We start from the raw sequence: 22,635 nt of genomic DNA, 5'->3' as shown, positions 1-22,635 counted from the left end.
TTCTGACACCTGCAGCATCAAGGGAATGGTGGCTTTAAGTGCCCAGCTCTTTGGGTTGAGCACAAAATGTGTGCTTTTCCCAAATACAGCTACAGCTGGAAAAGAAGGATCCCACTTCATCTGCTGGCTGCCTTGTAGACCACCAGACAAAACAGCAGAGCAGCCAGCTGTGGGCAGAAGTACCTTGTCCAACTCCCAAATCAGAGAAACGATCTACCCTTAAAAGTCTCTGCAGACGTCCTCAGTGTCCCCCAAGCCTTGTATGACATCTTTTCAGTGCACCAGTTACCCCAGCCTTCTGGGTGTCTAGGAGATGGAGTGCTATTCTCCTAAATCACCCTGCACACAGCTGTGGTAACACACGGGTCACAGGCCACACAAATCAGATGGCATTTTTGCCCATGTGGAGGGGAGTTTGGGAAGCCTTTTGCTGTGCATCGGTGCTGGCATACCCGTGCTGTCTCTGTGTGACGTGACAGGGTTTATTCCCCAGTGCTCAGCACTGTGCAAGGGCAGTTCTGGCACTTGCAGACCAGAGCTGGTGCATGTCTGTGCCACCGCAGCCACATTACCCTTGGTGCCCCCAACAGGTACATGCCCCAGGGTCCTTCCTGTGCTCCCTGCCATGAAGAGGATATGCTTCTAACCTGTAGTGCTCCCCATCCCGTGACCCACAAGTACCACGTTACCTGACTCTGAATGTACATAGGCACAGTCATGGGGAATAAGATGTTTATACCCAAGTTGTGCTGCATTAGCTCCCCAGGCAGGGTGAAGTCCCATGGCACTGAAGCTGAGCACAGGGAGAAGAGGCTGCCCTCCCTGCCTCAGGCACTAGCCCTGTAAATCCACCCCTATTCGCCCAAACCATCTGCCCCCAGCACAATAAGCACCTCTTGCAGCACTGGGGCTCTGCCTGCCATGGGCACTGCACTGAAAGGGTTACAGAGCCAGGCACCCTTGAAGGAGAAGTTGCTGGACATCCTCTTGTGTTTGTGCTTAGTTATCAAGGCGAATCAGGTGACTTCCTTCTGGTCCCTTGGGATTGCAGGCGTGGGGAGGCTGACAGCCCCGCTGGGAAGGGAAGTGCAGTTGTGTTGCAAGAAGTTTGTACTCACGCTGAGGTCAGTGGTTTGGCTGCTCACGTGGCTTGCCAGTATAAAGCTGGATGCAGAGGCTGGGCTGCCCAGCTCAGAGCTTCCCTATCCTGAGAGCAGAAAGGAAGGAAGGAGGAAAGCACAAGTGAGAAAAAACAGCAGGGAAGCGGAGGAGCGAAACGACTTGGATAAACATGGAAACTTCCTGGACGCACAGCTCTGAAAGGTGAGAGTGGGACGGGAGCGAGAGGGAATTCTTTGCCAGAAGAGTATTATGTTTCTCCCTTGCTTTTAGACATGCTGTTCTTGTTTCTGCTCTGTGGCGAATGGCATGCTCCTGCTTTCACCTCTGGATGGAGTCTGTCAGTTTTCCTTGCTCAGGACAGTGTTTGGGATGCTGGTTTCGATCTGTGGCTCTCGGGAACGCTCTGCTCCTATTCCTGCCATCCTCTTATTCACTCTTTTCTCTCATAAAGAGCTAAGATCCGTTTAGCCAGAGGAGAGCAACAGCACTGACCTCTGTTTTGCTGCTCTTCCCCAGCATGTCTAAGGACCTGTCAGAACTGTTGAAGGAAGCTACCAAGGAGGTGCACGAGCAGGCAGAGAACACGCCGTTCATGAAGAACTTTCAGAAGGGGCAGGTGTCTCTCCACGAGTTTAAGGTATTTTATAGCAGCATTGCTTGGGAATGGGATTTCCTTGCTGGGAAATAGAGTTAGATCACATGGAGTGTTGCAGGGACTAAAAGGGGGAGGATGGGGATGGCAAAAGGAATGAGGTCCTGTGCATTACAGCTGCCTGGTATCAGCATCTTCTGTGCAAAACACAATCTTCATCTTCTCTAGCACGCTGAGATCTCTCTTGCAGGAGGCAGGGCAGGATGGTGCATATCAGGATGGGCAGCCAAGCTGAGGCAGGATGAAAAGACAAACAGGTCGATGAGATTGATGCAATTGCTTTTCTCTTTCTTCATAAAAGCCTGCATATTAATTACTGGCAATGGTACTTAATGGAGATATGACTGTGTGCAGATACTTGAGTGGCTGAAATGCCAGAAAGAGGGAGAATATTAAATTTACAACCCTCTAATCAGCCACAGCAAGAAATAATGGTGGAATGGCAAGAATGTGAGTATGGGGGATCATCTCTGGCACTGAACTTCGTGATGTTTCAGTTGTCACTTGGGTTATACCAGAGCTGAGCTCATGAACAATAACAACTCAAAGGCAGACTGAACTTGAGCAAGCCATGTCTGACGCTAACAGGTAGGAGCCTGTTGCTATTCCTCAGATAAAAGAGAAAACATTTGCAGATACTAGTCTGCACCTAACCTGGCTAGATACGTGATTCCTGGCATCTGAGCCACGTAACAAAGCCATGAGCAAAACCAAAGCACACACCTGGGCCAGAAATTCCTGGGAGGCTATAGGATGTGACGCATGGTCTTGGAAGTAACAGCTAGCGATCCAACCTGTGTCTTAATTACTTTGTTGTTTGAATTGTTCCTTGGCAAATAAATCCACCAGAGTGGGAAAAAAACGACTTATTTCTGAGAGGTCACATTCAAGATACTTGGTCAGGCACAAATTTAATCCAAGGTGCTGACTTCCTGCTGTTAGGAATGCGCTGCTGGTTAGGCAGTGAACTTTGAGACAGGCTGGCAAGAACATAGAACATCAGGCCCTCAGGAATACAGCTCCATTTCGTAGCAGACATTTACATGCTGTCAGGGGAGTGAGATGTGACGTAGGTTTGAAAAAGTAACGACAGCTTTCCGAAGCCACGTTTCCCATCAGAACTCTACCTGCCTCTGAAAGCAGCCACGCAAGTTATATGCTCTCCATTTGTTAGGCAATGTTCACGTAGTTTGTTTCTTTCCCAGTAAGCTGGCTACCAGGTTATTGTTTAAAATCCTCTATTTTTGTTGACTCTCTTGGCACACGCATGTATCTGCCCTGATACATGACTCAGAATCTGAATATTTGTTTCCAAATATCCAACCAAGCCACTGCCCATGTGCTTATCAAAGTCCTGTTTGCTGTCACAGGGGAGAAAAGTTGAAACGGTAACTCTTTTACTGCAGAACTGATTGCTTTGTGGGAGAGTGACCTGCTTTCTCTCCTGTCGTCCATGTAACCCACCCCTGCCCAAACCTGACTCACTGCAAGACCTCAGTGTTTCACCCTTTGCGGCTGATAGGGAATTCCAGTGTCAGGAAGGGGGGGTGTAGGTATAAATATGAACACAGCCCCTGAAAACAGAATGCCCAGGGCACGAAAGTACACAGCTAGATTGTCTTACACCACGTGGAAAAGCTGGCAGATGGAAGAAAGCATCGCGTAAGCTGGGAAAAACAACAACAACAATGGTTTCAAAATAGAAAGGAGAACACACAGCCTGACAGTGCTCCTCCACAAAGGCATCTTTCAGAGGCAGGCTGTGCTTCCAGCCCCCTTTTATCTGGTCTCCTTGGGGCAACCCCTCTTGCAAGTGTGAATGAGGAGAGCGTGGTGCCTCAGTTCCCGGGATGGCGGGATGCCAACAGGACAAGTATGTTGAAAAACAAATAGGGTGTGTCATCATCTTACAAGGCCATGCAAAGGGAAGCCACATCCTAAAGCATTCAGATTTGAACAATGCAGCAGAAAATATACCTTTGGGAATACCCTCTCTATTGAACGAGGGGATAAGGAGAATAGACCAGGCATGATTTAAAAGGGCTCCTGTTTCCATTACATCAAACTGCCTTTAACTTGGTGGTGAAGTTACCCTTTAAGAGCAGGTAAGACCAACATCTGCTGGAAAGGACTTAGGTCTTACCTGATGCTGCCTCAAGCAGGAGGGGAAGGGCTAAATTGTGTCCTACTGCACCTTGCAGCTCTGTTTTCCACATGGGTAACCTATAAGTCACAGACATGCATGGCTCATACTGAGGGTGCTTATAAATCACTTTTTCATTAGCAGGATTTGTCCCCAAAACCTGAAGAAGACATATATATACACCCAGCGCTCACCTCTTCATTCTCTTTCAGCTGGTTACGGCATCCTTGTACTTCATCTACTCTGCGCTGGAGGAAGAGATTGAACGTAACAAGGACAACCCAGTTTATGCCCCCGTGTACTTTCCAGCGGAGCTGCACCGGAAAGCTGCCCTGGAGCAAGACTTGGAGTACTTTTATGGCATCAACTGGAGGGATGAGATCCCATGTCCTGAGGCTACTCGGAAGTACGTTGAGAGGCTCCACTACATAGGCAAGAACCACCCAGAGCTACTGGTGGCCCATGCCTACACTCGCTATTTGGGAGACCTCTCTGGGGGGCAGGTGCTGAAGAAAATTGCCCAAAAGGCCCTCCAGCTGCCCAGCACTGGGGAAGGGCTGGCTTTCTTCACCTTCGATGGGGTCTCCAACGCCACCAAGTTCAAGCAGCTCTATCGCTCCCGCATGAATGCCCTCGAGATGGATCTCGCCACTAAGAAGAGAGTCTTGGAGGAGGCCAAGAAAGCATTCTTGCTAAATATACAAGTGAGTAACAAACAGCCAGCCCTGCCTGCCCACATCCTCTGTGAAATAAGATAATAGCCACAGGGAAAAGGCAAAGCTGGTATTTCTGCTGTGGAGCTTATGGGCAGTTGTGGATTACAGCAAGCTAGTCAGGGTTGGATGGCTACACTTGTCCAGCCTGGGAGCCTAGTAAAAGGCTAGTATCTGAAAAGCTGTTCTCTCTCCCTAAAGTTTGAACTTAGCCTTTTCCATGTGCCATTAAGGGCTTATACTTGGAGCGGGGATCACCACCTGTCTGTCCTACCTCCGTAGTACAGATCCACAGGTCCTCTGTGAATGCTGACCAGATGCACAGGTACTTTGTTTTCCTTCCCATCAGAAGGAAGGAGCTGGAAGCTTCAGGGAGAACCTGTAAAGCGAACAAGGAGTTTGAAAGATATGCTCTTAACCCCACAGGCAGATTATGTGCTGTGCAAAAAGTGCCAGAAGAGTTGGACTGAGTTGTGTCTTCATCTAGCTCTTAAAGTGTCTAGGGCAGGGGCAAGGGGCAAAGGGACAGACAAAGAGGAGGCCACGTAATGAGACAGTGTTCCTTCCTCTCAGGTGTTTGAGGCACTGCAGGAGCTGGTGTCTAAGGGCCAGGAAAATGGTCACCCTCCGCAGATGAAGGCAGAACTTCGCACGAGGAACGTTGACAAATCATATGAGCACGGTAAGACACTGCTAAGGGCAGGGGTTTAACGTTGCCCCTTGTGGTTTTGTTCTCCTCCCTTCCTCTATTCTTGTTTGTAAAAGTCACTGAGAAAGGAGCATGAGGTGCTTGCCCCATCTCTTCCCCAGCCATCAGTAGGTAGTGCAAGGATAGGCACTGTGTGTGCAAAGCCGCTTCTAGACATGTCAGGACAAGGATGACACGTGGGCTCTCCAGAAAACCAGTCAATAAGGGAACTTGACAAGAAGAGACTGCCCTCTCCTCTTGTTAGGTTTTAACGAGCTTAAGGTGACTTTTGACCACAGTCAAAACCAGCCTTGAGTTCACAGAAGCAGAGGCAGCGATTTTGGACCCAGCAGATCAGCCATGGTGCTGTGATGCTCACAGAACGTTCTTCTGGACACACAGCCCTATCCAGTGGCCTGTCCTTTCAGACTAAATCTCCCTCTTGTGATTTCTCTAGCTTCTACAAGTATTCACTGAAAACACTCCTGAAAGTGTGCTGCGGTTATATCCAGATGGTGAAATGCAGTCAGCTGGGAAGTGGGGATGAACAGGCTGCCCATCCATTTTGCAAAGCTGAGAAAGCTCCAGTCCTGGTGAGGGTCAGTCCCAAACTGGGCAAAGCCTGAGCAGCAGCTGCAAGCAAAGCAATCCCTTTACACAGTCAGACTTGTTACCGAGTGAGGAGCGGGCTCAGATGTTTACAGAGGAGAGTGGTTTCCCTGATAACACGTGATTCAAATAAAGAAGCCCTTATGACCTGCCCACTCTGAAACCAAAAAGGAAACCTTTCAGTGCACGCTGGACTGAGCCATAGTTTTCCCATGGAAAAGAATGAGAAGCAAACCTCATCCTGCGCATCTCTAGGCAACGAAGCTTAAAGCAACTTCTTTGGGAAAAGCAGTAAAAGTTCTCTGTGAAACTTCGCTGCTCCTTTCCCAACACACTCATAAAAGGAGGATTTTTCTGAAAAGTTTGGTGTTGGATGAGGTATCCCATCCTGGGAAAATTGTCTGGAGTGCTGAGGACTGTTTAAGGCCGTTAAATGCCTAACCAATTAAATCAGTGAGAAGTAGGACAGAAACCACCTTTTAAAATCCTGGCTTAAGTATTGACCGTCTTTTGCACACACCAGGGGTTTGATGGAGCTGGGCAGTGCATTTATATGGCTGTAAGGAGACAAGTTGGTACTCACATACAGGCAGAGTGGTTGTGAGCCTTTGTGGTTTCCACATCAGGTCTGCTGCCTCCCTTCTTCCCCTACCCCAGGAGAGCAGAACCTGCTGCTGCTGTTTCCCCCAGCCCAGCTGGGCTCTGGGCTTCATCCTCTTCCCCTTGGCAGCTATAGCATTGGGACAGCAAGCATGGCATACCAGCAGCATCTTGCCTCAACCTCTTCTCACGTGCCTTTCTTTTCTCTCCCTATTTGATCTAGGTCCAGCAGCTGGGAAAGAAAGTGAGAGGACAAACAGGAGGCACACAGACATGATGCCCACCACTCCCCTGGTGCGGTGGATCCTGGCACTTGGCTTTCTAGCCATGACAGTTGCTGTTGGCTTATTTGCCATGTGACGGAGCAGGAGCTTCACCTTCTCTTCGTGCCTTCCCTCATCCTGAACTAATCCACCTTCCCCAGTCTTTGTGAAAGAAATTTCCCCACTGGGTACTGTGATCTTGGCTCTGCCACTAATATTAGGAGACTTTTTCTCCCCAGAATCAGAGTGCTGTAAGGGGGGTTCAGGCAAAGTCTCCCTCGTGCTTGGTGTGAGCTCTTCTCAGAGACTAACTTTATCCCCAAAGGGTAGAAGGGGCTAAAAACAATGGCCAAGAATTGTTGTTGCTTTACAGAGTGCCTGCAAAAACTTCTACAGGATCAGAAATGCAGCTTTGACATCTGTCTCTCCTCAGAAACACGAAGCTCCCTGGAGCTCTGTTTGCTCGATGTTTTATACTGTTAGATAACACTGTGATCACTTTTCCTGCGGAGCCGCATGGTTCCCATGGGTTATAGACTGTTTTATATGACACGAATAGGTCTTTTGTTAATGCCTTTTTCCAATCATTTTTGGTTTTTAAAAGAGAAGCAGAACGCAGTTGTTGAAGATACACTGTCATTATCTTGTCTGGTAATGTAATTTATACACATAATAAACTTCAATTTAAACTCTTCAGGCCTGGTATTCCCTATTATTTAAGCCTTACCTGGGGAGAAAGGAGGTGTCTTTTGTCCTCCAAATTTTTCGGGGCTGCTGCCTCCACAGCCACGGCAGTAGATAAAAGCGGGAGCTATCATCAGAATCTGACTCTTCTCCCACTTGGTGCTATCAATAACCTGTTAGAAGGTGGGGTGGGTTTCTGCAGCTCCTACACGCTGCTCTCTGTTTCTAGAAATGGCACAAAAGTCTGTGAGTGTACAAAGGACTTTTCAGGGGTGGAAGGTGTATGTAAGAGCTATGAAAAGCAATAGGTGATGGGACCCTCAACCAGGACAAATCTCCCTGACCACTACCAGCTAAGGGCTCTGTTCCCAGACTGCCTTTGCAAGAATCAGAAAAGCAAGTGTGTTTTCACCGCCCAGAAATGAAATACACACTAGGCTTTGATCCTACGAGGCGGCTAAATGGGATGCGTCAAGCACACAACCGTATACCCTCACGAAGGTGATAAGCCAACCCAACTTCCTCCCAGGACTCAGCACACACACATGGCATTGCTAAAGACACTCCAAACACACAGCACTGCTGGAGCACACAGCTTTTTCTTCTCCCCTTTTGCTGAGGCAGCTCTGGATGGATGGCTTTGTGGCCAGCCACTCTTACAGCCACAGGCCCTATGTGCTTTGGAGGGTCTTCTAACACAGGAGTCACCGCACGAGAGGTTGCAGTTCAGGTACGGAACAGTAGGTACCCACAAGGCCAGTATCTATCACCTCAGAGGCCTTTCCACTCTTTCTACCAGAAAGCCTCCATGATCAACCAGTCTCCATGATGCTGCCTGTTCTGGCTGTGACCTTAATCCCAAAGACATATGTTCCTAATGATCTGTTTTAAAGACCAGCATTGAACCTGCTCAAAGAGCAAGCATCAGAACGCAGGTCGTGCTGAGAATAAGCAATGGCAAAGAGGGGCTGATTCAGGTGTTTATTCTCAGGCTCTATATTCCTTCCGAATCCCCTTTAATACTTCTCTATTTGGGCCCATCTGAAACCCCTGGTAGAAAAAATAGTCCTTATAAAGATAGTCAGATGTTTGAAAAGCAGGCATATGTGGCTTGTTAGCTATTCGAATATACGAACTTTCTCAAAGTTCAGTCTACCCAGTCCCTTTAACCAACCCCAACTAAATCATTATGTTCAACCATGCTCAATAACTAAACATCCCAAACATGCAAACAAATGCCCATGAGCTCAGAAATGCACTCTACCACACTCAGCCTCTCTCCACTAACCGAAGGGATTGCAACTGTGACCTCGAAGTTAGGAAATCTGGGTTCAGACTGACATCATCCCCTCCCTGCTCATGGCAGAAGAGGTATCACAGTATCACAGTACATTAGAGATTGGAAGGGACCTCAAAAGATCATCTAGTCCAATCCCCCTGCCAGAGCAGGAACACCTAAATAAGGTTACACAGGAATGTGTCCAGGTGGGTTTTGAATGTCTCCAGAGAAGGAGACTCCACAACCTCCCTGGGCAGCCTGTTCCAGTGTTCTGTCACCCTCACTGAGAAGAAGTTTCTTCTCAAGTTTAAGTGGAACCTCTTGTGTTCCAGTTTGTACCCATTACCCCTTGTCCTATTATTGTTTGCCATTGAGAAGAGCCTGGCTCCATCCTCGTGACACTCCCCCTTTATATATTTATATACACTAATAAGGTCCCCCCGCAGTCTCCTCTTCTCCAAACTATAGAGACCCAGCTCCCTCAGCCTTTCCTCATAAGGGAGATGCTCCACTCCCTTAATCATCTTTGTTGCCCTGCGCTGGACTCTCTCCAGCAGGTCCCTGTCCTTCTTGAACTGAGGGGCCCAGAACTGGACACAATATTCCAGATGCGGTCTCACCAGGGCAGAGTAGAGGGGAAGGAGGACCTCTCTCGACCTACTGACCACCCCCCTTCTAATACACCCCAGGATGCCATTGGCCTTCTTGGCCACAAGGGCACAGTGTTGGCTCATGGTCATCCTGCCATCCACTAGGACCCCCAGGTCCCTCTCCCCTACACTACTCTCTAACAGGTCGTTCCCCAACCTATACTGGAACCTGGGGTTGTTCCTGCCCAGATGCAGGACTCTACACTTTCCCTTGTTATATTTCATCGAGTTTCTCCCTGCCCAACTCTCCAGCCTGTCCAGGTCTCGCTGGATGGCAGCACAGCCTTCTGGCGTGTCAGCCACTCCTCCCAGCTTAGTGTCATCAGCAAACTTGCTGACAGTACACTCAATGCCCTCATCTAAATCATTGATGAATATATTAAATAATACTGGTCCCAGTACTGACCCTTGAGGCACTCCACTAGATACAGGCCTCCAACTGGACTCCGCCCCATAGACTACAACTCTCTGGCTTCTGTCCTTCAGCCAGTTTGCAGTCCACCTCACTACCTGATCATCCAGGCCACACTTCCTCAATTTAGCTATGAGGATGCTGTGGGAGACTGTGTCAAATGCTTTGCTGAAGTCAAGGTAGACCACGTCCACCGCTCTGCCATCATCCATCCACAATGTTATTTCCTCATAAAAGGCTATGAGGTTGGTCAAGCATGACTTCCCCTTGGTAAAGCCATGTTGACTGCCCCTCATAACCCTCTTATCCCTGACATGCCTTAAGATGGCATCAAGGATAAGGTGTTCCATCACTTTCCCAGGGATGGAGGTGAGGCTGACCGGTCTATAGTTACCCGGGTCCTCCTTCTTGCCCTTTTTGAAGACTGGAGTGACATTTGCTTTCCTCCAGTCCTCAGGCACCTCTCCCGTTTCCCAAGACTTGGTAAAGATGATGGAGAGTGGTCTAGCAATGACTTCCGCCAGTTCCCTCAGCACCCGCGGGTGCATCCCATCTGGACCCATGGATTTATGGATGTCCAGATTGCTCAACTGGTCCCTAACCCATTCCTCATGGACTAAGGCAAACCGCTCCAGTGACCTGACTTCATCTGAGGTCTCAGGAGTACAGGGCTCTTCAGGACTGCCTCCGGCAGAGTAGACAAAGACAAAGAAGGCATTCAATAACTCTGCCATCTCAGTATCTTCTGTCACCAGGGCACCCATCCCGTTCACCAGTGGGCCAACCTTGCCTCTGGTGTTAGTTTTATCAGCTATGTATTTGAAAAAGCTCTTTCTGTTGTCCTTGACCCCTCTCGCCAGATTTAATTCTAAGGAGGCCTTAGCATAGGTATGGTGCTTTGAGTACCTCACTGTCATTGTGCTATCACACGCTGAAGGAGTCCACACTGGGCCTAAGGAAGTCTTCAGAGGCAAAGACTAAAGCTTTGCTTGTACTTGCCTATGATCTTTATGAACAGGTAAAGGACATAGACCTGCTAGAGCGAGTCTAGAGGTGGGACATGAAGATGCTTTCTTCCTATGAAGACAGGCTGAGAGAGCTGGGCTTGTTCAACCTGGAGAAGAGAAGGCTCCGGGGAGACTTTCCAGCAGCTTCCAGTGCCTAAGGGGGGTCCACAAGAAATCTGAAGAGGGACTTGTTACAAGGGCATGTAGTGACAGGACAAGGGGGAATGGCTTTAAACTGACAGAGGGAGTTTTGCATTAGATATAGGGAAGAAATCCTTCCCTGTGAGGGTGGTGAGGCCCTGGCACAGGTTGCCCAGAGAAGCTGTGGCTGCCCCATCCCTGGCAGTGTTCAAGGCCAGGTTGGACGGGGCTTGGAGCAACCTGGTCTAGTGGAAGGTGTCCCTGCCCGTGGCAGGGGGTTGGAACTGGATGAGCTTTAAGGTGCCTTCCAACCGAAATCAGCCTGTGACTCTGTGATTCCCTCACAGTGTGTTCCATCGCACACAGCAGGTTTCTCCTCTGCCCTGTCCCCCATGACCATGGCCGCACCGGCCGCCTGGGGGCACCCAACGTGCTCCCTCTGGCCGCAATGGTTTCACCCGCTCCCCCCCTCCCCGCACCGCCACGATGGTCCCACCCACCCGCCATTTCGCCTCTCCCCTCCCTTCCCTCCCAGATTTCGCGCCAAACAGCTCCTGGCCGGCAGGGGCCTGAGCGCCCCGGCCAATCAGCGGCAGAGGCACGGCCGCGCTCTTCCCCTTGGGGTGGGGAGGGAGAACTGGCGGGGTCCAATCCGCTGCGGCGCGCTGCGGGCGGGCCAATCGGAGTGCGCGGCGACAGCGGCGGGGCTGAGGTTTCGTTTCCGCCGCGCGTTGCTTTTGCCGCGAAAAAGTCGGCGGCGGCTTCTCTCAGGCAGCGAGGTGCGGATCGGGATCGGGGGAGTCATGGGGAGGACGGGGGCAGTGCCAGGGGTGGCGAGGCTGGGGGGGAGGGGGCAGTGGAGTCGGGAGGAGGGTATCTCCTGGGCATTTGGTGCGTGGAGGGGAGGGAGGAGGAGGTGGAGAAGAAGAAGGGGGTATTTGATGCTGACCGTGGGGTCTCGCCCCCCTCAGGGCAGCAGCAGTCGCCATGTCCGGCTTTGACGACCCCGGCATTTACTACAGCGACAGTTTCGGGGGAGATGGGTCTGTGGACGAGGGGCAGATTCGGAAGTCGCAGCTGCAGAAGCGGTTCAAGGAGTTCCTGCGGCAGTACCGGGTGGGCACGGACCGAACGGGTTTCACCTTCAAATACAGGTGCTGCTCTGACCCCTTTTCTCCTTTGGTGCTGCTCCTCTTCGGACACCCAGCCTGCTGTTAACTTCCCTCCTGCTACGTGCACCTCAGATATACAGTGGCATGTGTCAGCTTTTCTCTTCCCATAGACCATAAGTACCTCTTTATCAGTATAAGAAATGTTCCCATTTAGTCTTATAGGAAAACTGAGGTCTGGTGTTCTGTCACATTGTTAGGCAGCCAGCAAGTGGCAGAGGTAGCAATAGAGGGAGCTGCACTGCCAAGCTTGCACGTAGCTATGAAATTCAAGGTCTGTCTTCAAGTTCTAGTGCTTGCTGGTCTAGTAGCCATTGTCTGTATCCATTCAAATCAGTGCAACGCTGTCCATGTGTGCCATTGGAGGCTACGAAGGTGCCTTGGCCATCTCTTTGCCTGTGCAGTTTGGAGGCACAACTGTGAGAGAACATGGAGATGTGTCATGCAAGGACTGAGACAGGCCTTTCATCTCTGAATTTCATGGACCCTGGGTGTTTAGAGATTATTGCCTGCTGTGCTATTGCTTCATTCTTTAAAGTCATATTTTAGGTGTAATAGGTTATCCTGTGTGGAAGTTTCCTAGTTGCCTAGGTCATGTAACTCTAGTGACCAATTAGTCACTGTAAGCACTGGTGTCCTTGTCTTATGTCACATTTCGAAGTGGTTTTGCATGAAAGATTTGCCCAGGTCTCCTTGCGCTCTCCTGGTTGTTCCTGTTTGCTTTCCAAACCAAGGACTCCCTGCAGAACCTGCCTTCTCTGCTCCCTGCTTGTCATAAGGTCTCTGTGGGTAACCGTTGCTTTCTGCCCCACCAACCTTTACCGTTTACTGCCTTCCAGGGATGAGCTTAAACGGCACTATAACCTGAGTCAGTACTGGGTGGAGGTGGAGATGGAAGACTTGGCCAGCTTTGATGAAGATCTTGCTGACTATCTGTACAAGCAGCCAGCAGAGCACCTGCAGCTGGTAAGGAGGGAGGAGATGGGCAACCTGGTGTGCTGACATTGTCACATCACGAGAGCAGCCCTGACAATACACTGTAGTACACCTGTAACAGCCTAGTTGTTCCCCTTATAGTTTGAAGAAGCAGCAAAAGAAGTTGCAGATGAAGTCACTCATCCTCGTCCTTCGGGGGAGGAAACTCTCCAAGACATCCAAGTGATGCTGAAGTCGGATGCCAACGCAGCCAGCATCCGCAGCCTGAAGGTGAGGGGAATGGGCTGCCACACTGAGCAGTGAGTGGCAAGGCTTGCTTATGTTGGGGGGGATGTGATTGCAGGGAAGCTTTTGATACTTGAGCACATAGTTCAGGACATGGGTTGTACGCTAATTTACAAGCAGGGATGCTTTGCAACTTAAATGTGACTACAAAGGACTTATTGGTGGTTTCTTTGCCGGGACATTGTTGCTGTTAGTGGTGTTCTGCACGGTGTTTTGTCCTTAGTCTGCACTGCTTTGAAATCCACAGGCTTAAGTCATGCAACATTCCTTTACTGCTGTAGAGCAGAAGACTGACATTGTGCAGGCATTTTTGTTCTGATGCCATAGTCCCGTAAATGTAGGAATTGTAGCTAAGAACTGTGTTTCTTTAACTTCTTCAGTTTCCCATCCATCCTCCAGCGATGGCTTTCTCACCTTCTCTTCACCTTTTCCCTTTCAGTCTGACCAGATGTCCCACCTTGTGAAGATCCCTGGGATTGTAATTGCGGCAACCCCTGTGAGAGCCAAGGCCACCAGAATAGCCATCCAGTGCCGCAGCTGCCGCAACACCATCACCAACATTGCGGTGCGCCCGGGCCTGGAGGGCTATGCTCTCCCCAGGAAATGCAACACGTAAGGACCGACGTGGGGATGCGTGTGGCAGGCTGGTAGGGGGGAAAAAAGGCTGCATCCCTTCCTCCTGCTTCTCTTCCATCCCATGTGTGCTGCAGAGTCAGCTCTGTGATGTATAATGCAGGAGCATCTGCACTGCTGTCTGCCTCCTCCCTTCGTATTGACCTTGTGCCTGTGTGTACCTGCGGCATTTGCTGTAACCAGCTGCTGGAGTTAAAACTGGCAAGTTTTAACTCCAGCAGCTGTCTATGGTCAAGCTGGTGGTGACGCTACATGACCAGTGCGGCAAGTTGTCCAGAGAGTTCTTTTTATCTTTAGTGCATTTTGCCTGTTGTACCTAAAGGTTCATTCCTGCTTACAGCTGCCCCGTAATGCTATGCTGAGCAAACTTCCTATTAAGTTCTTATCTTTTTCAAACAAACTTCTTGCTCCCGCATTCCACCTCCTCAGGGGACTCGCGTTACCTTCTGTAGGAAGGCTTTGCTACTAACCTTCAAATCCTGCTTTATAGCTCCTGATGTCCAGGTGACCCATGAGTGCTGAGCTGCTGCTGTGCTGCCGCTCTCACACCAGCTGATCCTGGTGGGTTGTGTCTTAAAGCTCATGCCTGCCAGTATTTATTTTCTGTGCCTTAACTCTAACACAGCTTGAGAGGCCTTTGGAATAGGGATCGTTCTTGTGCGTGGTCTGTACAGCACCTCGCTGCTGATCCTTGACTGCACAAGAGCATCTGCATTCTCTTGTTACCCTCCCTGAAAGCCCTGCATGGGGTCAGGCGTCAGTAGTGATGTACTGAGATGGCAGGTGGACGTGGAGGTTCTTTTTGTCTCAAAGAGCTTGTAGTTTAGCAAGGCAGATACGTCTCGAGAGACTGGAAGGTTGATGGCAGCCTTGTCACATTGCTAATTGCTCTCTCACCAGAAACCACTTAACATTTGTTTCGTGCATGAGGTTATAAAGAAAAATGCCCTGCTGTGTCGCTGAATCTATACTGTTACCTTCTGTGTAATTAATGAATTGCCTTCCTCCCTGCTTTTAGCTAGCAGGGGACAGGGGGGAGACAGGGGAAGCACTCAGACAAGTATTAGCCTGTCTTTGGCTTGTTGTTGTGCATGCTTTTGGCAGCTGTTGAAGGCAACGCAGAGGGCTCAGTGAGCCTTTGGTTCAGCCTTATGTGACTGCCCTTCTCACCTGGTGGGCACTGCTTGGAGGCGTGGCTGCTCTTGGCTCTGCCACCACTGTCCCCTCTTCAAGGGTGCTCATAGGGTGGTTGTGGAGTGCCAGCAGGCTCCCCTCATTGGTGTCTCTGCACAGAGAACAAGCTGGCCGCCCAAAGTGCCCGCTGGACCCGTATTTCATCATGCCAGATAAGTGCAAGTGTGTGGACTTCCAGGTGCTGAAGCTGCAGGAGTCTCCGGATGCTGTGCCACACGGGGAGATGCCCCGGCACTTGCAGCTCTACTGTGACAGGTACCAAGGCAGTCTCCCCACCCTCACCCCTCTGGGGCCATCTTTTCCCCCACTACCATCTTCTCTGCTTTCCCCTTCCTCCTCTTAGGTACCTCTGTGACAAAGTTGTTCCAGGGAACAGGGTCACTATCATGGGCATCTACTCCATCAAGAAATCTGCCCATAGCAAGAACAAAGGCCGTGACAACGTCGGTGTGGGCATCCGAAGTGCCTACATCCGTGTAGTGGGCATCCAGGTGGATACAGAGGGATCAGGTGAGGGCTGCTTTTAGTGCCCATCTGGTCCGTGTGGTGCTGGGAGAGTCCCCTCTCTGAACACAGTGGTCCCTCACTATGCACTGCGTGCAGTCACAAACTGGGTCCTTCTCTGATGCTTATATAGCAGAAGGTTCAAGCCAGTTCAAGGGTTTTTAAGTGGCCCTGGATGCTCTATAGTCATGTGCTGTATCACTTTTTCTCAGTGATATTAAATGAGGAGGCTTCAGCCTTAGTCCTTCAGGGTATTTAAGTTGCTTTTATCTTATTGATCTTAGTGGGAATCTGCTAAGCTATCCCTGAGGATCCAGGCTGCATCCGATGGTTAAATTTGAGCTATGTGTTGAAAACATTGTCCTGACTGTAATTCTCCCTCCAGAGCTGCTTTGCCCAAGATCCTTGCTTTTTCCTACCAGCCTCTAAGGACACAGCCTGCGTTGCTGGAATAGCAGCTGCCTGTCCTCTCCACCCTTCCCCACTGGCATGAACTGAAGAAGGGGTTTTGGTGGTAGTGGGTGTTTGGGGGGAGTGATGTAATTTACTTCAAAGAACATCCATTTGTTCACTGTTGCATCGCACAAACATTGTCTGTGTGCAGGACACAGCTTTGCTGGCTCGGTAACCCCTCAAGAGGAGGAGGAACTTCGTCACCTTGCTGCCATGCCCAACATCTACGAGACCATCGCCAAGAGCATCGCGCCCTCCATCTATGGCAGCACCGACATCAAGAAGGCCATTGCATGCCTCTTGTTTGGAGGCTCCCGCAAGAGGTGGGGAGAAGTCAGCCTGGTGGAGAGAGTGGTGGCAGGGATGTCATTCATGGCACAAAGCCCTCGTATGGTCTTCTGGCACTTGGTTATCAGCAGTGCCTGGTTATCAAAATCAAGGCTCACCATCTCCCCTCCTTCTCTTCCTCCGATCCTGTCATTCCAGGCTCCCGGATGGGCTGACCCGCAGAGGAGACATCAACTTACTGATGCTGGGTGACCCCGGCACAGCCAAGTCCCAGCTGCTGAAGTTTGTTGAGAAGTGTTCGCCCATTGGGGTAGGTGGTTTGAGAGACCCTCTTGTAGTGCAGCTTGTTTCTTCCTTCTGCTCCTTGCATAGCACGGCAGACCAGACCATGATCACAGCAGATACCTGCCCATGCATCCACAGCTGGCTGGCAGGGGTGTGAACTGTTAATTCTGGTGATGGCTTGGAAGAGATGGGGTGCAGGATGTAGGACAAAGGAGGGAAGGGGAAGCAGGTGATGCCTTTCATTAAGATCTGAGCCAGACTATTTGCAGATGTCCAAAGACGTGACTAGTGCTGTTGTTTATTGTTGAGATTTGATCAGTGGAGATGCTGGCTGGTCAGGACAAATGAAGTTGACTGCATCTCAGGCACGGACCTCCAGGCTGAGCCCAGGCATGAAATTATATTTTCAGCTGTGTTTTCTTGTAGTCTCTATTAAACTCAGCCTCTGACTGCATTGTTGCCTCCGGAGGGAAACTAACCTAATACAGCAGACCACCAAACAATGAATCACTCCCTGTTCTGTACTTAATACTTGTGTTTGTGTGTCTGCAAGCCCTCCGGTGCGTCACAGCTGCTTGTTCTGAGGCCTGGGGCTAGGCAATAGTCTGGCTCTGTACACTGCTCGTCTGCTTCCTGTATGTGCTGAGGGGTTTTCCTGGAGATCCTTGTGTTCCCTCTGGATTTTGTGGTGCTGGGGGTGCTTTGTCCTCTAGCTGGAGCAGTGGGCTCCTGGGTCCCGCGGGAGCTGATGTGCTGTCCTTTTCCTTGTTCCGCATGCCACTAGGTGTACACCTCTGGGAAGGGCAGCAGCGCTGCTGGTTTGACGGCCTCGGTGATCCGGGACCCTTCCTCCAGGAATTTCTTCATGGAAGGGGGAGCCATGGTGCTGGCGGATGGAGGAGTGGTGTGCATTGATGAGTTCGACAAGGTACCCATGGCACTGCCTGTGCGGGAGAGTCCTTGGGCTGACAGCTTCTCCTGGGAGAGCCCAGAGCCGCAGGGGAAGGCCAGGGGATGGGGCTGCAAGGGAATCGTGGTTACATCCTGACATCTTGGGCAGAAGTCCTCAGAGCTTCCTCTCAGGGGACAGCATCCGTGGGTGTGTATCTGGGGTCTGGTGGAGGTGACTGATGATGACTTCTTTTCCTCCTCTCCTCATTTCTCCCACTGTGGATGGGAAGATGCGGGAGGATGACCGCGTGGCCATTCACGAGGCCATGGAGCAGCAGACCATCTCCATTGCTAAGGTGAGCTGTGGGTGTGGGTTTCTGAGAGACAGTGGTCACTCATCTTTTGCCAGACTTTTGCCATTTCAGAGTCCAGGCAGTGGTTTTGATGGTCACTGTTTGATCTGAGACCGCTCAGCCCCACCTGTAGGCTTTGGGTTGTCTTCTCTCATAGCTTCAGCAGGACTGAAATGAGCTCCCTCTGCTCTGCCTCTCCTCTGCTCTAGATGTAGTAGTTCTGCTGATGTCAGAGCCTAAAGTCACTTCTTTTCCTCCCTTTTCCTCCACCCCTTCTACAGAGGCTGCGGGACATCCTGGTGCCTGATCTCTCAAATCGCAGTTTCTCTTAATCTCTACTGCTCAACTTCTTTTGGTAGCACCTCTGTTCCCTCCTGGTTCCTCTGGTTCACCCCTTAGCTATTGAGTCCCTGGTAACAGAGCACCCACCACTGCTGTCCCTCTTGCCTCTGCTACCTGCTTTGCCACCAAGGAGGAGCCCAGGGAGGCTCAGCCCCAGCCACCCAGTTTCTGGCTCAGATTGCAAACTTGGGGTGGGCTCTTGTGTGTCCTTGCCCTTGACATGAGGTTTTAAGTGAAACTAGTCAGTGCTCAAGTGTCAGCTGAAGCCAGTCCTCCAGAAGGCTGTGTGGGTCCAGCCCTATGTAGTTCCTGCGCTGACCCCTCTCCAAGGAGGAGACATTACAGAGCAATTGGGTTTTATTTAAATGCAAGTGATTGAGGAGGAATCCTTGCAGATTGCTTCGGACTTCTCACTGTGATTTCATAGCCGCCTAGCCCTGCTGTGGGATGGCTGTGGTCTTGACCCCATCCATTTCTCCTTCCGCCTGCAGGCAGGAATCACAACCACACTCAACTCCCGCTGCTCAGTGCTGGCAGCTGCCAACTCTGTCTTTGGGCGCTGGGATGAGACCAAGGGCGAGGAGAACATTGATTTTATGCCCACCATCCTGTCCCGATTTGACATGATCTTCATCGTCAAGGATGTGCACAATGAAGAGCGAGACATGGTGGGTCAGGCTGTATGGGTGCAGCTGGGTCTCGTGGTGCACTGCTTTTTTGGGAGGGGGAGGTATTGTGATTCCTACTGCCTGACCGACTTCTGCTCTTGTAGACACTGGCCAGGCACGTGATGTCCTTACATGTGAGCGCCTTGACGCAGACCCAGGCCGTGGAGGGTGAGATCGAGCTGAACAAGCTGAAGAAGCTCATCTCCTTCTGTCGGATGTGAGTGACTTCGTGGCAGTGCCCGGGCTGCACGGTGGGAGGCAGTGGTGAGAAGCAAACCGTGCTTGCAAGCAAGATGCTTGCAAGCACTCCATCTGCATGACCTTATTTAATGCCTGCCTTGAGAAAAGAGAAGGGAGAGCAGCTCACAACAGTGCCACAGTGTGGACCAAGGAAGCGAGGGGTGCCCAGGGACCCCCCTGCACAGGGGGACCCTCTGTGGTGCTGCTGCCTTCCAGCTCCCATCCCTCCTTGCAGGAAATGTGGCCCTCGGCTGTCAGCGGCAGCAGCGGAGAAGCTGAAGAACCGCTACATCCTGATGCGGAGCGGCGCTCGCCAGCACGAGCAGGAGAGCGACCGCCGCTCCAGCATCCCCATCACCGTGCGGTGAGAAGCACTGCCCTCCTTGTCCTACCAGAACCCTCAGGGTCGGGGTTGTATCGCTGGGACTCGCCTGGGGTATCCCAGGAAGCGGATTAGTGGGGTGCTGGGGTTTGGGGGAGCTCTCTGAACAGGGCAACGCTGTGGTGCTGCCCGGGGAGCTGGTGATGCCTGGGGTGTGGTGGGCAGGGTGTCAGGGGGAAGGAGGAGACCCCTTGGAGCTGCAGTAGAAAGCAGGGAACATCTTTGGCTGTAGGCAACTGGAGGCCGTTGTGCGCATTGCTGAGTCTCTGGCAAAGATGAAGCTTCAGCCCTTCGCCACGGAGGCGGATGTTGAGGAGGCCTTGAGGCTCTTCCAGGTGTCCACGCTCGATGCAGCCATGTCGGGCAGCCTGTCAGGTGAGGGGGAGATGCGCTGTGCAGGAGGGACGTGTTGGGACTGGCTGTTGAGGACAAGGAGAGATGAGCTCCCCTCCCAGGACCGGGCTGGCAGGGGCAGGAAGTGCTACCAGCCACCCCCAGTCACATGCTGGACCTATATTTTGAGCAAAGACAAAGCAATTTGTGCTTTTCCCAAGAAAGGTTGGGCCAGGTGATCCTTGAGGTCCCTTCCAACCTGTTATTCTATGATTCTATGAATGCCTGTGGCAGCAAGGCACCATCATGGCCAAGGGGCTGTGGCTCACAATGGCAAATGACACCAAGGATCTCCACCTGTGATGAGCAAGGGAAGGATGGTCTGGCCGCTTGCAGTTGAAAGGGTATAGTCTGCTGCTGGAGGTGATTCCCCAGCCTATTTGTCCTCTTAACATCTTTCCCTGTGGGGCTGGAGGCAGTGTTTCCTTGAGAGGCAGCATGGCACAAAGGGTTTGAAAGGAGCTCCAGCGGTCTGGTCCACATTCATCTGTGTCTTTGGAGCTTCACCACCTTTGATTGTGGATTTGCTCCTGGGTTCTCTGAAGTCTTGGAAACATGCAGGTGTGGTGGGAGACACAGGAGATGGGCACCCTGGCTTTGAGAGTGACACCTGGGTGCCACAGAGAGCTCATACTGCCTTTCCCTCCAGGGGCAGAAGGCTTCACGACACAGGAGGACCAAGAGATGCTGTCCCGCATTGAGAAGCAGCTCAAGCGCCGCTTCGCCATCGGCTCTCAGGTGTCGGAGCACAGCATCGTCCAGGACTTCGTGCGGCAGGTAGGCCAGGGACTGCGTGGTTGGGCTGTGAAACCAGAGACCCCGGGCTGCTGCCCAGGGGAGTGAAGTCCATTCCCCAAGGCTGAGATCCGACCCTTGAAACCAGAACTGTTTGATTTGTGACACTGGCTGTGGTCAGACTGGAATAGTGAAAAGGGAGCATCAGCACATGGTGCTGTTGGGTCCTGCATCCCTCCAGGGAGGCGTAGCCAGGCTTTAGCTAGACTGCAGCGTCCTGTGGGTGCTGGTGAACTTTTCCTGCCGGCTCATCTTCCCTTGCTCTCTCCTTTTCCAGAAATACCCAGAGCATGCCATCTACAAGGTGCTGCAGCTGATGATGCGGCGGGGGGAGATCCAGCACCGCATGCAGCGCAAAGTCCTCTACCGCATCAAGTGACCTCCCCATCCCATGTGCGGGGAGGGAAGCGCTGGTGCCTGACTCTTGCCCTTGTGCAGGCAGAGTGCCCCATGGGGCTCCTGGAAGAAGCTTTTCCTTGGGGAGCCAAACAGCCTGTCCCACTTGAAGCTGGGTTTGGTGTGGTCAGGGTTCCCCTGTCACAGTACACATTGATGTTTCTTTGAACTCCAAAAGCTTTTAGTTTGTATTAAAATAAAAACTTATTTGTAGCCCTTGGTATATTCCTTTTCACCTTCAAAGGTGGTGCAGGATTTTGGTTGCAAAGGCATCCCTCCTCCTCACCCTGTGTAGGCCAGTGCCCACCCTGGGGACTCCCTTCAAGACAAAGGATAGCCTCATGGGCAGCACCAGCAGCCAGGAAGGCAGAAACTCATTTCTCACTCAGTGTTGATCTATCTGTAAAGGCTTAAATCCTGTTGGTGCAGGCTGCCCTGTTGGGCTCAGTGGTTCAGAGGCACCTTACGCGGTCACTGCGTGCAGGCTGCTTCCATCTTCCCCATCTGCCAGCAGCAGTGAAGGAAATGCCCGGCTGTTCTCTGTTTCAGAGCTGCTTTTGGCTTATCCCTCCTTTCCGAGGGTGCAGCAGCAAATGCTTTACCCTGCAGTGTAAAGGGCTGCATGAAAGCGTTGCTGGAGGCATCAGCAGAGCTCCCTGATTGCCCCAGTGAGGATGGGGATATGAGGTGATGCCCAAGAGCTGTGTACCCTCCTCCAGCTAGGCTCTATCACGTTATGCCAACAGCCATAGGGAGGGTTTTCCCACTTGCTAGGAGCCTCTCTGGGCTGTCAGCCCCGGGGTGGACTTTTGCAGCCACTTGCCCTTCTGTGTTTGCTGTGTGACCTTGCACTTGTCAGACTGCAAGTTTTTATCACTATTAGCAAAGAAGTGTTGGCTCTGAAGAGGTAAGGTGTGAGTAGGTCCCTGTCCTTGACCTCTCAGGGCCAGCTTGCGTGTGTGAGATCACTGGTGGGGCATTCTGAAGACAGTGCAGTGTCTGGCACTGCAGGCAAGTGAAAACACTCCCTGTCTGCAAGTGACCTTCAGGCTTAGAAACATCCCAGGAGAGGCTTCATTAGCAAAGAAACGTTCAGGGCCAGCAGAGGGTACCAGAGCACTGAGGATGCTGGGCTGTGGCTGTGCACAGCGCTCCCTTCTCCTGAGAGAGGGGAAGCCAAGGGGTCCCTTTGGGCTGGGTGATGGGGTGAAGGGTGCACCCAGCCTGGCAGATGTCCCAGAAGGGCAGTGCTCCACTGCAACCCCTGTGGGGTTCAACAGCATCCCTTTTTGCTTTGGTCTGGGTGTTCTGAGAGGTGCACAGTGAACTGACGTGGCTGGAGGTGGTTATAGGGTTTGGGGTCTGTCTGGAGGGGCTGGTGCAGTGGTGGCCCTGGTGAGACTGGTTGCACATTGGAGAAACAGCTGCCTGCTCTTCATCCTCCAGTTTTTTCAAGAGGAGCTGA

The 22,635-nt window shown here is 51.5% G+C and overlaps 2 protein-coding genes across 2 annotated transcripts; both read left to right on the top strand.

Annotated features, from left to right (window-relative positions):
* The first annotated feature begins 1,094 nt into the window (after positions 1-1,094).
* Positions 1,095-7,486, top strand: HMOX1 (heme oxygenase 1). Its single transcript, XM_080635597.1, has 5 exons — positions 1,095-1,323; positions 1,639-1,759; positions 4,130-4,621; positions 5,204-5,312; positions 6,751-7,486. The coding sequence occupies exons 1-5, from the start codon at positions 1,292-1,294 to the stop codon at positions 6,885-6,887; spliced, it is 891 nt and encodes a 296-aa protein (XP_080491723.1). The 5' UTR covers positions 1,095-1,291; the 3' UTR covers positions 6,888-7,486.
* A 4,464-nt stretch (positions 7,487-11,950) lies between these two features.
* Positions 11,951-21,175, top strand: MCM5 (minichromosome maintenance complex component 5; the record flags this gene model as incomplete). Its single annotated transcript, XM_080628234.1, has 16 exons — positions 11,951-12,117; positions 12,972-13,098; positions 13,210-13,338; positions 13,793-13,965; positions 15,280-15,435; positions 15,524-15,690; positions 16,289-16,460; positions 16,624-16,735; positions 17,495-17,638; positions 17,892-17,957; positions 18,788-18,964; positions 19,069-19,181; positions 19,440-19,568; positions 19,819-19,961; positions 20,629-20,756; positions 21,052-21,175. 16 exons carry the CDS (start codon positions 11,951-11,953, stop codon positions 21,151-21,153), a joined length of 2,205 nt encoding a protein of 734 aa, XP_080484360.1. The 3' UTR covers positions 21,154-21,175.
* Between the last annotated feature and the right edge of the window lie 1,460 nt (positions 21,176-22,635).

The sequence above is a fragment of the Psittacula echo genome (assembly GCF_963264785.1).
Source record: "Psittacula echo genome assembly, chromosome: 1".
NCBI lineage: Eukaryota > Metazoa > Chordata > Aves > Psittaciformes > Psittacidae > Psittacula > Psittacula echo.
Note: the sequence above shows the minus strand (reverse complement) of the source record. Positions and strands in the feature narration are given on the sequence as shown.